The sequence below is a fragment of the Ips typographus genome, linkage group LG9, assembly GCF_016097725.1.
Source record: "Ips typographus isolate SLU linkage group LG9, UJ_Ityp_2.0, whole genome shotgun sequence".
In the NCBI taxonomy this organism is placed as follows: domain Eukaryota; kingdom Metazoa; phylum Arthropoda; class Insecta; order Coleoptera; family Curculionidae; genus Ips; species Ips typographus.
The window spans coordinates 1,197,272-1,209,467 of record NC_138430.1 but is presented as its reverse complement, the minus strand read 5'-3'; the positions used below and the strand labels follow the sequence as shown (position 1 = coordinate 1,209,467).

Below are 12,196 nucleotides of genomic sequence, written 5' to 3'. Positions count from 1 at the left end.
TAAATATTTCTATAAACACTTATAATAATTCAAATGTAACCATTAATTTCAATAAGTAGTTTGTTTTAGTTTAGATCATATTAATTTTAGTATTGTAATGTTTCATAGGCATTATAACCGTTAGAATGCATACAATTCGAGTTGTAATCCAGGACATTTTTCTCAATTTATTATTTGCGAACTGAATATCGATCCGACTTTATCTGACATCAAAAATATTAACAATCACACAATTTTAGAGGGCGGGAAATGAGGGCGGGAAGTGAGGGCGGGAAGTAGAGGTGCGCAATATGATACTTCCTAACCTTCAATGACGTTAGTAATGACAGCATTACATATATGGTTGTAAATAAAACAATAAATCCAATAATGAATATAAATTTTTAGATATTTCGTTTAGTCGAACTTACCCCTTCATATAAATACCATCTCAGAAGAATGTAATGCCTCCACTCTGTGAAGATGACTACTTTAATAATACAAAAATAATATTAATACAAAACCACGGGCAACGCCCGATTGTGCACCCGGGCATCCACTGTGACGTCACCCGGCGTATCGCATGGAGGAAAGAAGTTCCGCTGATAGACATTTTGGATCTGTTATGATGTCACATGCCAACTTGTCACTTTGCTGTTTTGTTGTATCAAAAAAAATTATATGCAGCTGAAATAATTATTGTATTTTTATTATAATAATACTTGGCGAAGATTATTCACTAAATTCAAGTAAATGTATATTTTTCAATGGTGATTTTGCATACAACGCCTGCTAGCCCAGGTAAGATTACAATTGCAATTTCATACCTAACCTGAATAAATTCTGCTGATGCATCACTTGTATACATTACTAAAAATTTTTTAAGGGTGGCTCAACTAACAAATTGGGCCTATTTCACAGATCTGTATCCTGTATATGCTGAATACTTCACTAATTTTCCATGTGGATGAGAAAATACAACTTTTATGAAGAAATTGACCTAAGGGAAGAACAAATTACCCACTAAGAAGATTGCAACATATCAATCAAGTTGAAGAGTGAAATTGTGTGCAATGGGTTCAACTACTTACATTAGAACAGTGAATAAAAAAGCAAGTTTTAAGGTCAGTATATTGATTTTACTTAAATTAACATTCAAATAAAAACCAATGCAGTTTTCATAATTGTTTTAGGTTTAATAATTATCATTACACACTTTAGTAAATGGCATTGCTCAACATTGAGTTAATATGTATTATACAATGTCTTTGTAAAGTATGTACTGCATAAATTTGATGAAATGGAAGGGACTTAAGCCTAGTTTATAAAACAAAATTTAATTTTATATATAGTATTAATATTAGGACTAAGAATAGAATCAATATAATAAAAAAAATAATTTAATTTTAGTATTAGTAATAACTGACTTCAATTAAAAACCAACATTTTTTATGGCTAATACTAAAATTAAATCTTTTTGCCTTTTTCGCACCTGCAGTATGGTTAACCTGGCATTGACGGATGAATATTATCACAAAAGTGATAGTTTTTAGGTACATGATTTTATTAACTTTTTCATTTTTGTTTTGGGTTCTTAAAGCTACAACTTTTTATTTAATATTTACTATTTATGTACTGGCAGTTGTCAGTCTATATGTCATGTAATAACCTCCATAAACTTATCATTTATAATCACCTTCAATTTTTACAGTGAATACTAATACTTAAACTAAATTTTGTTCTATTAAGTGTTCTACAAACAATTCTTAACATATTTCATGCAACATACTCCATACTGATATTCAATTGTTTTTAAACACATGTCAAAAACACTTTTAAAAATTGATAATATAATATACTAATAAACAGCGGTTTATAAAATTAAAAACATAGGGGTCCAAGAATTTTTGTGAAAAGGTAGTCTTTTTAATTTTATTGAACTTAGGCAGTATGCATGTTACAAAAGCACTGTATGTAGTGTTATCTAAATGCATGTTTGAAGGAACAGTAATAATCTAATTCATATAAGTGTCAATTCTTCAGATCAAATGATGGCTACGAAATTACTTATATGATACAACATTTGGTTATTTAGTACCATGATTGTAAATCAAACATACAAGGTGTTACAAATTCGATGCATTAGCATTGCTATCTCAAAAAGTATAGTTGATAGACCTTTAGTTAAATGGAGGCAAAGTTGCGCATTTTATTGCTAAATAATTTGATAAAAAAAAAATTCAAAAAAGTTTCATTACATCCGGAGATATCCGACAAAAACCGGAAAACTCAAATTTCTATTTTATTTTTTTACCTTTTTAATCAATGGCACCTTCTGGAGGCACTTTTTTATGCTCTTCAAGAAAATAGTTTTAGTTTTCAGCTCAGACATTACTTTTTTAGATACCAACATCAACTTCAAATTTTCAAATACAGACCTCAACTTTTTATTTCATTTTTTAGTAGCCACAGACCTTCTGAAACTAATTATGTGTCAGACTTGTCAAAAAATATACCTAGTGTACTTGTATTATGCACTTGGTATGTTAAGATTTTTTAAAAAAATAAGCAATTGAATTTGATATGTTGTCATAATGAGTAGATAATTTAGTTTTATATAATTTAATAATAAGGTTTATTGCTTCTTCGAAAAAGAGAGAGTTTCTTATGGTACTTTTCATTTATTTAAAAAAAAATATGTTTTTGGTTAGTTATTTATTTTTCAGATACTCACATGTTTGAATTCAAGGTTGATGAAACAGCTTAATCATATCAAACTAAATTATTTACTCATTATGATAACATATGAATTTCAAATGCATATTTGAAAAAAAACAAATACTTAAGTACACTAGGTATAATTTTTTGACAAGTGTGGCACATCATTATTTTTGGGAGGTTAATAGCTACTAAAAAAACGAAATCAAAAGTCCCGGTCGGTATTTTAAAATATTAAGTTAATGATGGTATCTGAAAAACAAAACGTTATAGTTAAATACAAACATTATTTTCTTAAATAACATAAATTAATGCCTCCAGAAGGTGCCTTTGATTTTCCAAAATAATCAATAATAAAGTGGTAGAAAAATAAAATAGAAATTTGATTAATTATTTTTGTTGGATATCTCCGGATATAATGAACATTTTTAATTTTTTTTTTTACTGAATTATTTAGCAATAAAATACGCAACTTTGCCTCCATTTAACTAAAGCTCTATCAACTATACTTTCTGAGATACCAATGCTAATGCATCTAATTTGTAACACCCTGTATCTGTGCAGCAGCAATGTTTTTTTTAACAATCCAATACTTAATGAAGTTCAACTTTTTGATATTTTGTTTATTTGAGCTTACCATTTTTCATAAAGATGGTCTCAGATGGAAAGTAGTGCGTACATTCTGTGAAAATAGATTTCTAGTTTCTACTGTTCAATGTAAAAAATAATATAAAAGGTTTTAAGTGCATATTGTGCAGCCCGAACACCCTACTGTGACGTCACGCGGCTTATCACTTTGAGGAAACAAATTCAGCTGATTAAGCCATCTTGCATCTGTTGTTATGTCAACTAAAGTTCGAATTTGTCACTTTGCTTTTGTTTTTATTTTGTTATATCAAACAGATTCCCATGCAGCTAAAATAGTTATATTTTTAATTTTAATACAATATTTCGAGAAGAGTTGAAAATTATACACTAAAATCAAGTAAATGTATATTTTTTGACGGACGTAGAGACTGCTGGTCCAGGTAAGATTACAATGCCAATTTCATACTTAACCTATGTATTTAACCCTGCTGATGCATCATTACTACACATTTTTCTAGTCTGGATTTTTTAAAGTATAGTTCAAGTAACAAATTAGGCCTCTCTTACAGAAATGTATCTGGTATATGCTGAATACTTCACAACATTTTCATGTGAGAAAACATAAGTTTTATGAAGAAATTGACTTAAACAAGGCTCAAATTACCCGCCAAGAAGTACTACTTTAGAACAGTGCATAAAAGAGCAAGTTTTAATGTTAGTTAACTATTTTTACTGAAATTGACTGCAAAATGACTTGAAAAGCATTGCAGTTTTCATTATTGTTTTATGTTAACACAATAATCATCATTATTCACTTTAGTAAATTGCTTTGTTGAATCAATATGTATTATATTTAGTGTTATCTAAAAGCATGTTTAAAGTAATAGTAATAATGAGGTAGTTTACAGTGAGTACAAATGATGAACTCAAGACACCGCTTGTATGAGACATCTTCTATCTTATGAGTACTATGATTATAAAGCAAACACCTTTGTGTAGTTCCAGTGTTTTTAAAACCAAGCAAATCCTTCTGAATTTTTAGATAATTTCATTATTCAAGCTATTTCCTTTCTATAAATAATATCTCTTCTATAATAACATTAAGGTTGATTTGATTGTTTTAATCAGAGTAAACTATTTGGGTACCTACAAAAAGTATCTTGTAAAACTGTGACAGTCCAAATTTTCTTTGTTTATAATGTAACCCTGTATATTGTTGAATTTTTGAATTTACTTATTGATCGATTGATCAGGAAGACTTGTTACATCTAAGGTGCACCGTTTTGTAATCTTTGTTTTTTTATAAGCTATGTGATAATATCAGTTTTAATTTAAGCTGGACAATTTTTTTTTGTTTTGACTATGCAGGGTGGATCATAAATTTGTGGCAGATACAATATGGGTATTTTTAAATAGAACCACATTTTTTAAAACATTTTAAATTCTACACTTAATTCTTAAACTTTCACACTATACAGGGTGTCCCATAACTATATGACAATCTCTCGGGAGCATACAGGGGAGGTCAAAATAATACGATTTGGTCATATAAACTATTTTCCTAAAGTCACTCATAAGGGAGATATCGAGCCCCAAAGAACTGCCTTCCAGTTAACGTTTTTGGCCGTAACTTTTGAACCACTTTGTATATTGTAATAGTTTTTGGGTTTAATATTTTATCGAAAGAGACCTTCTATTTGACATTAAAACGAGGTATCTCGTCTTAGCAGAAAGACATGAACTAACTGGTACCTAAGACACAATTTGCTTAAACTTTGACAGCTGTCATTATTTTTAGCTGCAAACACCATTAATAGATACTCTTGACATTTTTATCGAAAAATCGTACTCTTCGTTTATATCGATAAAATGAACGGTTTTCGAGATCAATCGATTTTTCATTGAACTGCTTAAACCACAACGTTATTAATTTCGTTTTTTGTTTAAAATACACATGGAAAGCGAAATTAATGTAGAACGAAACGAAAAAGTATGAAAGCTGATAGGGACAGTTGGGGTTGGCAGAGGTAAAAAATTAATAAAAAATTAAATAATTAAATGCTTATTCAATTAAAGAGTAATAATAATAATAATAATAATAACAGTCTTTATTTCGAACTGTGATTAGGATAGAGTACAATGTACATTATCAACTAATACAAAGGAAATAGCGTCATGGTAAACTATGAACTACTACTACTAGTACACGATACTTATATACATTTTCTGCGATTTTTCCCTAAATACAGATTTCAGAGAATAAGCAATATTTATTTAACAAAATATAGTGTAGGGTTCTAATTCAATTAGTAAATTTTTTACTTCTTTTTTGAAACTTTTGTCCGTCAATGTTTTCAGCCTGTCTGGTAAGTTGTTAAATAGGCGAATACACATATATTTTGCATTCTTCTCAGTGAGTGTTAATCTATGTTTTGGACAGTTTACATCTTTAGTATTTAGAGTATTCTTCCATATCTTTCGTTATTCTACACATAATTTTTGAATACTAATTTCCATAAAAAACTAGTTTAGCGAATATTTTTAATAATATTCTGTTTTAAGCAGTTCAATGGAAAATCGATTTATCTAGAAAACCGTTTATTTTATCGAAATAAAAGAAGAGTACAATTTTTCGATCAAAATGTCAAGAGTATTCATTAATGGCGTTTGCAGCTGAAAATAATGACAGCTGTCAAAGTTTAAGCAAATTGTGTCTTAGGTACCAGTTAGTTTCTGTCTTTCTGCTAAGACGAGATACCTGGTTTGGATGTCAAATAGAAGGTCTCTTTCAATAAAACATTAAACCCAAAAATCGTTACAATATACAAAGTGGTTCAGAAGTTACGGTCAAAAACGTTAATTGGAAAGCAGCTCATTGGGGCTCGATATCTCCCTTAGGAGTGACTTTAGGAAAAGTGTTTATATGAACAAATCGTATTATTTTGACCTCCCCTGTATGCTCCCAAGAGATTGTCATATAGTTATGGGACACCCTGTATACAGGGTGTTACAAATTCGATGCATTAGCATTGCTATCTCAGAAACTATTGTTGATAGAGCTTTAGTTGAATGGAGACAACGTTGCGCATTTTATTGCTAACTAATTTGGTTAAAAAAAATTGAAATTTTTTTTTATTACATCCGGAGTAAATTCCAAAATAATCATTAATAAAGTGGTAAAAACATATAGAAATTTGACTTTTTCGGTTTTTCTCGGAAATCTCTGGATGTAATGAAAAGTTTTTGAATTTTTTTGTTAGGTATTCAGCTTCGAACTTTTCAAACCTTCTTTATTCAGGTTAAAACACGTTGACGTTTTTTATGTTCTTGTCGTAATATTATTTTCTTTGTTTCAGATATTCTCCCGGTGAAGCGAGATGCATAAAAAGTCGTACAGGGGAACGCTGGAATTCTTATTTATTTTACTAATAAACTAAAGATTGGGGCGCGGGTTGTGTAGTTATTTGCTATTTCGATTTGCTGTTATACCTTATGCAGCATTTTCCTATCCACAATATTTGGCCGCATAAATTTTATTTAATGTCCGACTAAATGAATATGTATTAAAAGAATTGTCATTCCTTTAAATGTCAATCTACGCATGGCGAACTGAGTAACTGTGCAGAAGTTGACATTGGAATTGAACCAGACCAGCAATCAGTCATCAATATCTATCAAACGTACAATTTATTTTCCAACTGATTAACATCCTACAGCAAAATTAACTTTTTGTATCTGCCCAGTTCCGATTTATATCGAAGAATCAACCTTTTATCACGTGTGTTTTCTAAGAACGAGCCAGAATGTTTATTGTTAGAACTTTAAAAAAAACGCGTTTTTTAATGTGTATACATAACTTAGAACGTGTTTGAAACAATCTTTGAGAAATAAATATAAAATCAATCTTTTTCACATGACTTGAGTCATGATCAGATGATATTGGTTGGGACTTTAAAACTCAACTTTTTACGGAGTAAAGTAGTAGTCCATGTTACTCGCAGTGGAGGTGAAATCGTAAAAGTGGTGAAAAAACACGCAACCTTCTCCACAATGTATTTATTAGACCCTCAAAACTGAAGTGAAAGTCAAAACGCCTGACATGTTTCGAGCATATAGATGCTCATTTTCAGAGGCTGTAAAAATCTTAAACTACTAAAGAGCTCACCGCATAAGTGGAAAACGTACCTTAAGTTTGGTAAATATTTTATTTTGTACCTTCCTTGAGATTAATCTCTTGATTAAAACTTCTTTTCTTTGCAACTACGCCTTTTTCTAAAATTTCAGTTTGATGTCATATATTTTACGACTGATTTTTTGAAATCTGTAATCGAGATGTTTCTTGTTCATTTTGTTTGTACAACATATCCCTTAGAGGCACGAACAAAAATTGCTCTTTTTTACCCATGTTGCACGTAAAAAATAAAGTCATAATTTTCTTAATTAAACACGTTTATTGGACAAAATGCAACAAAATATAACTTATTTTTCTTTTTTGAACTTAATCTTACACTTAGTAAAATGGCGGGGGGGTGGTACAAATTTAATACAAACAAACAAACAAAATTTATTCGTGCTTACACAAAAGGTTTACACACGTCATAGTCAATGAATATGATAATATAAAAATATTAAATCTATATAATGCTTCATTTATGTGAATACTTATAGCTAAAGAAAAGTCATTAATAAGAAATTCATTGATAGAATAGAATGATTAAATCAAATATTCTTTAATTTTTGTTTTAAATTGCAGAAAAGGTAACAATTTTATGTGAGATGGCAACAGATTGAAGAATTTAGGACCGTAATAAGATATCCCAGTTTTCAATTTATGAATTCTACAAAAGTCCGTATATATATTCCCTGTGGCTCTCGTATGATGATAATGGATGCTTTCGTGTGTGTTGTATGAATTTTCATAATTTTTAACATGTAAGAGACATTGATAAATGTATTCCCAGCGAGCACAGCAATATACCCACGATGTTATGTCATGTAGTAATGTGTACATTGCAACCTCTCATTTTATGTACTATAAACATCGCGTGGATAGACCGACGACTGCCTATTGTCCGCAACCAACCCTTTGACCCAGCGATGTAATTTTAATAACATACTATAGACGTCTAAGTGTGACATATCTGGCACATTGAAAATCGATGTATTTCTAACGTAATAGTTTGAGGTTTTATGAATATACTTATTGAAGATTGGATAGATGTACCATCTGTATATTGCTTCAATATGACGTATACAGTGCTCCGCAATATTCTAGGCCGTGCTCAAATTGAATGTCTTCATAAGAATTTGACTCGTGCGAACAATAAAGCTGGAATTCCACATTGTGAATAATAATCCATTAAGCGAGACTTGTCTAAAATCAGATGTATGAGAAAAATACGCAATGTGGAATCCCAATTTTAGTGTTCGCACGATTCAAACCCCTACGAAAGCGCATTTAATATGTGTGAGCGTGGCCTAATTGAGTTATTTTTCTAGAAATTAACTCATTTTGTTACACTTCTGTTAATTACTAAAAATACAACCTCTGTAATTTTCATAAAATGGTTTATTTGCTTTTGCTTTTAAAATCTATTTTTTTAAATCTTAACTAATTGATGGTTGTAGAACAGCCTCTTCTCACATACGTCGTTGTTTCGCGTGCCGGAGCCACTCTGCAAATATCTCTTCAAAATCTTTTTTAGTGCATTGTGTTTTGTGATGCACCACCCCTAAAACATTTTAATGCATTTTCAGACAGAACCACACACATAATAACAATAAGGTGTAATCTTTGCACGGATAAGAATCAGGTCGATCACGAGTCAAAAATTTATTTTATTTTTAATTCATGGTCAGTACTAATGACCTAACTGAATAAAACCTAAAAGTAAAAGTAATATTTACCATAGGCAATAGTTACAATTTGTAAATGGCCAACTGCATAGTTTTTTTTTCTTCCCAACAAAGAACATTTTTCCGCCACTGCATTTTTAAAAATGGACTTGCAAATCCTCGTTGTGAAGTCTTTTACATCCCCACCTCCAATATTTTTTAAATATAACTTCTGGAACAAAAAAATATTTAGTCAATAAAATTCAAAATCTCTTGCAATAGAGGCATATACAAGTATTGCAAGCTATCACATATCTAAAGTTCTATTATCCCAAAGCATTTTTTGAGTATTGTTTATAAAGTACAATTGAAGTTGCTTTTTCGTATAGAAAACGTGGTTAAAGTCCTGCTACAAAAAAGTGGACCACCCAGTATAATACTAATAAAACTTTTTACTTACATAAGCTGATTCAGTTTCATCGTCCGTGTCCAATTTGGCTTCGAATCTTTCCAAGTCTTCAATGGAAGCCAGTGGCAACACTCCGTCTAGCTGCATTATAGCCCTTGGCTCGTGTTGATGTTTTTGTTTCAATTCGAGCACATCTAACTTGATTTGTGTTAATAAGTTACAAATATTTGCCAATTGATTCTTAATAATAGCAATATCATTTTCTAAAAAAAAAACACTTGTTTAAGATAAATGCGGATATGACAGGATTGCGTTTAAGAAATACCTTCAACTAGTATTGCTTTTGTTATTGCTGATTGGGTTTCAACTGCCGCAGTTGCATGTACCGTTTGGTCTAAAATTTAAATGTTATGTAAGAAAATATAAATTTATAAATCAGTACTATAAAAGGTAAAGCAAATGTACTTTTTAAATCATGCACATGCTCTCAGAAATACTGCTAATAAATATAATATGTAATATTAAAACACTACAAGTAATTTGCTGCAAATGAGAACATTGAAAAGCAAGCAAAGAAAAAAAGTAACTTAAAAGCATGCGATAACACACCAAACACACCAGTAACCATCCTAGTCTGGCTAAAGATGTCATTTCCTCTATTCACCTACAAATTAGTATATTGCATAATATCAAAATAAAATTTGCTAGTAGAATACTTGAAAAACAATTAGCAAAACTTTAAATGTATCCTAACCATTTTAGAAAAAAAAAAAGTTGTATGTATGGTTTGTGTGAATGTTTTGCTTTCAAAAATTACAAAGGTTCAAATATAAATACCTACAGTTTATTGGTCATACAAGACGACAAAATGGTGTTTTAATTTCGAGGGACGATACGAACATATATATACACGAAGGATAATAAATCAAATTTATTTCACTTGAACGGAAACATTAAAAAATGTGGAATTTATATTACTTGAGCGGAAACATTAAAATTGTGGAATGCGGTCGGAGTGCAACTGCAATTATGATGCATTTGCTGAATTGCGAAATAATGTGGAATGTTTTCCAAGTACCGAGGGTCGAAAGGTCGTCACGAGTTGTCGGCTAGACGAGGCCAGGTCTGGGAGTTTTGATTGGTGGAATCAGTGTCTGGAATGCTATAAAAAAGAGGTTGTACCCTAGAGAGGGGTTCAGTTCAGTTCAGTTCAGTCCAGTTCTTTCCAGCCAGTCCAGTTTTGCTGTGCACCACGTTAGTGACCGAACCGCAAATGTCAATTAGACATGTCCGGAACGCTCAAGTAAAGTTAATCGTGAACGCGCTCCAAAGTGACCAGCCTCTCTCCAAGATTCTGTCTTCTATAGAGATGTAAGTATGTTTATTGTACTTCTATGTTGTGTGTTAATTTACGCCTGGTTTATTATAATTTTATTGGGAGTTAGTAACGTTTTCGTTGGGTTAGGAAACCTGTTATTTTATTAGCTAGTAAGTTAGGAGTTGTTAGGTTAAGGTACTTATTCAATAGAACTTGATGGTAGAGTTAACTGTGTTTTATTTTCACGCTGAAACGAGATCCCAGGCAAATAAGTTGAATTAAATTCAACACGTCACGCTAGTCGTGACATATGGTGGAGGCGCCTACGTTTCAGGGTGAAAAAAACATAATTTTTATTTTTTAAAAATAAATCGTTCTATTTAAAATGGGGGGTTCTTCATCGAAAGAAGAAGAAATTATTATTTCTCAAGCGGGTAATAGCGGAGGTATTTCTAATAAAGCGTCTCAAGAAAAAGATAATTCATGGTCAGCTAAGGAAATTTTGATTATTATTTTTTTGTGCATGGGGGTATTAATGCTGGTGTATTTTAGCATTAGAAAGATTATTAGTTTGATGAATAAACAAATTCGCAAAGAAATTGCTAAGAATAATCAAATCGTTTAAATTTTGTCTGAAAACTTGAAAAATCGAAATAATTAAAAATACTGCCAAACATTTCGTATTAATTTTACATGAGAGAACCAAGTGACAAATCACGAGTACGAACTCGCAGTAGAGCTCAAAGTGTATCAGACAAAGAAAAATTTGTTTTGCAACAAGCACTAGCCCAAGGGAAAAACCCCGAAAAAGTCTTAAAAGAGTTGAGAGAGTTTAAACCCGCGCATCATAGCTCAACTGTCGGTTCCTCTGCTTCTGTACAGGCATCGATATCTGCAGGTGCCCCAGAAGTTGACAAAACAACTTCTATTGTCAGTTTAACAAGTAGTGAGGACGAGAACAGCCCTTTCGAAAAAACTGTCGTAAGTGCTCAAATTGAAACCCCGCGAATTCGAACAACCAAAGCTTCCGACTTCCCAAGTTCAGAAAACTAAAGATTCCAAAGCAGGATCACGATCCCCAGAACAGTTTTTTAAGCCAAGAGCTTCATTGAGTAGGACTCCGCCTAAACCGCGAGAATCAGAAGAGTCTTGGCAAGAAAGTCCCTTAGAAGTGGTAGTGCCAGAGCCTACCTCATCCCGCCCCACAGATTTATTACAAGGTTGTAATAATCCTTGCCCACCCCCTGTAATTCGAGAGAGAAACAGTGTGATACGTCCTAACAATCCTGCAGCAATGGCTAACATGACTTTACAGGTAGCCTTGGCTGAGCCAAAAACTCCAGCCACAC

The 12,196-nt window shown here is 31.5% G+C and overlaps 1 protein-coding gene and 1 long non-coding RNA gene across 3 annotated transcripts; one reads left to right on the top strand and one right to left on the bottom strand.

Annotated features, from left to right (window-relative positions):
• Positions 1 to 629: 629 nt before the first annotated feature.
• LOC145733649 (uncharacterized) lies at positions 630 to 8,850 on the top strand. 2 transcript variants are annotated; one of them, XR_014179250.1, is made up of 3 exons: positions 630 to 780; positions 866 to 1,103; positions 6,642 to 8,850. It is a non-coding gene; the product is annotated as an uncharacterized LOC145733649 (long non-coding RNA). The 2 variants fall into 2 exon arrangements; XR_014179251.1 differs by having other exon boundaries at positions 632 to 780; positions 901 to 1,103.
• On the bottom strand, positions 8,837 to 10,224 carry LOC145733648 (uncharacterized). The gene is made up of 4 exons (XM_081986566.1): positions 9,855 to 10,224; positions 9,581 to 9,792; positions 9,193 to 9,352; positions 8,837 to 9,017 (listed from the first exon to the last, which is right to left on the bottom strand). The coding sequence occupies exons 2-4, from the start codon at positions 9,674 to 9,676 to the stop codon at positions 8,926 to 8,928; spliced, it is 348 nt and encodes a 115-aa protein (XP_081842692.1). The 5' UTR covers positions 9,677 to 9,792; positions 9,855 to 10,224; the 3' UTR covers positions 8,837 to 8,925.
• Between the last annotated feature and the right edge of the window lie 1,972 nt (positions 10,225 to 12,196).

Coding starts and splice junctions, on each gene's coding strand:
- LOC145733648 (XM_081986566.1), bottom strand. CDS start 9,676: ATGCAGCTAGACGGAGTGTTGCCACTGGCTTCCATTGAAGACTTGGAA. Junction 9,353..9,580: donor ATGAAACTGAATCAGCTTAT/GTAAGTAAAAAG, acceptor TTTTTGTTCCAG/AAGTTATATTTAAAAAATAT. Junction 9,018..9,192: donor AATTGTAACTATTGCCTATG/GTAAATATTACT, acceptor AAAATGTTTTAG/GGGTGGTGCATCACAAAACA.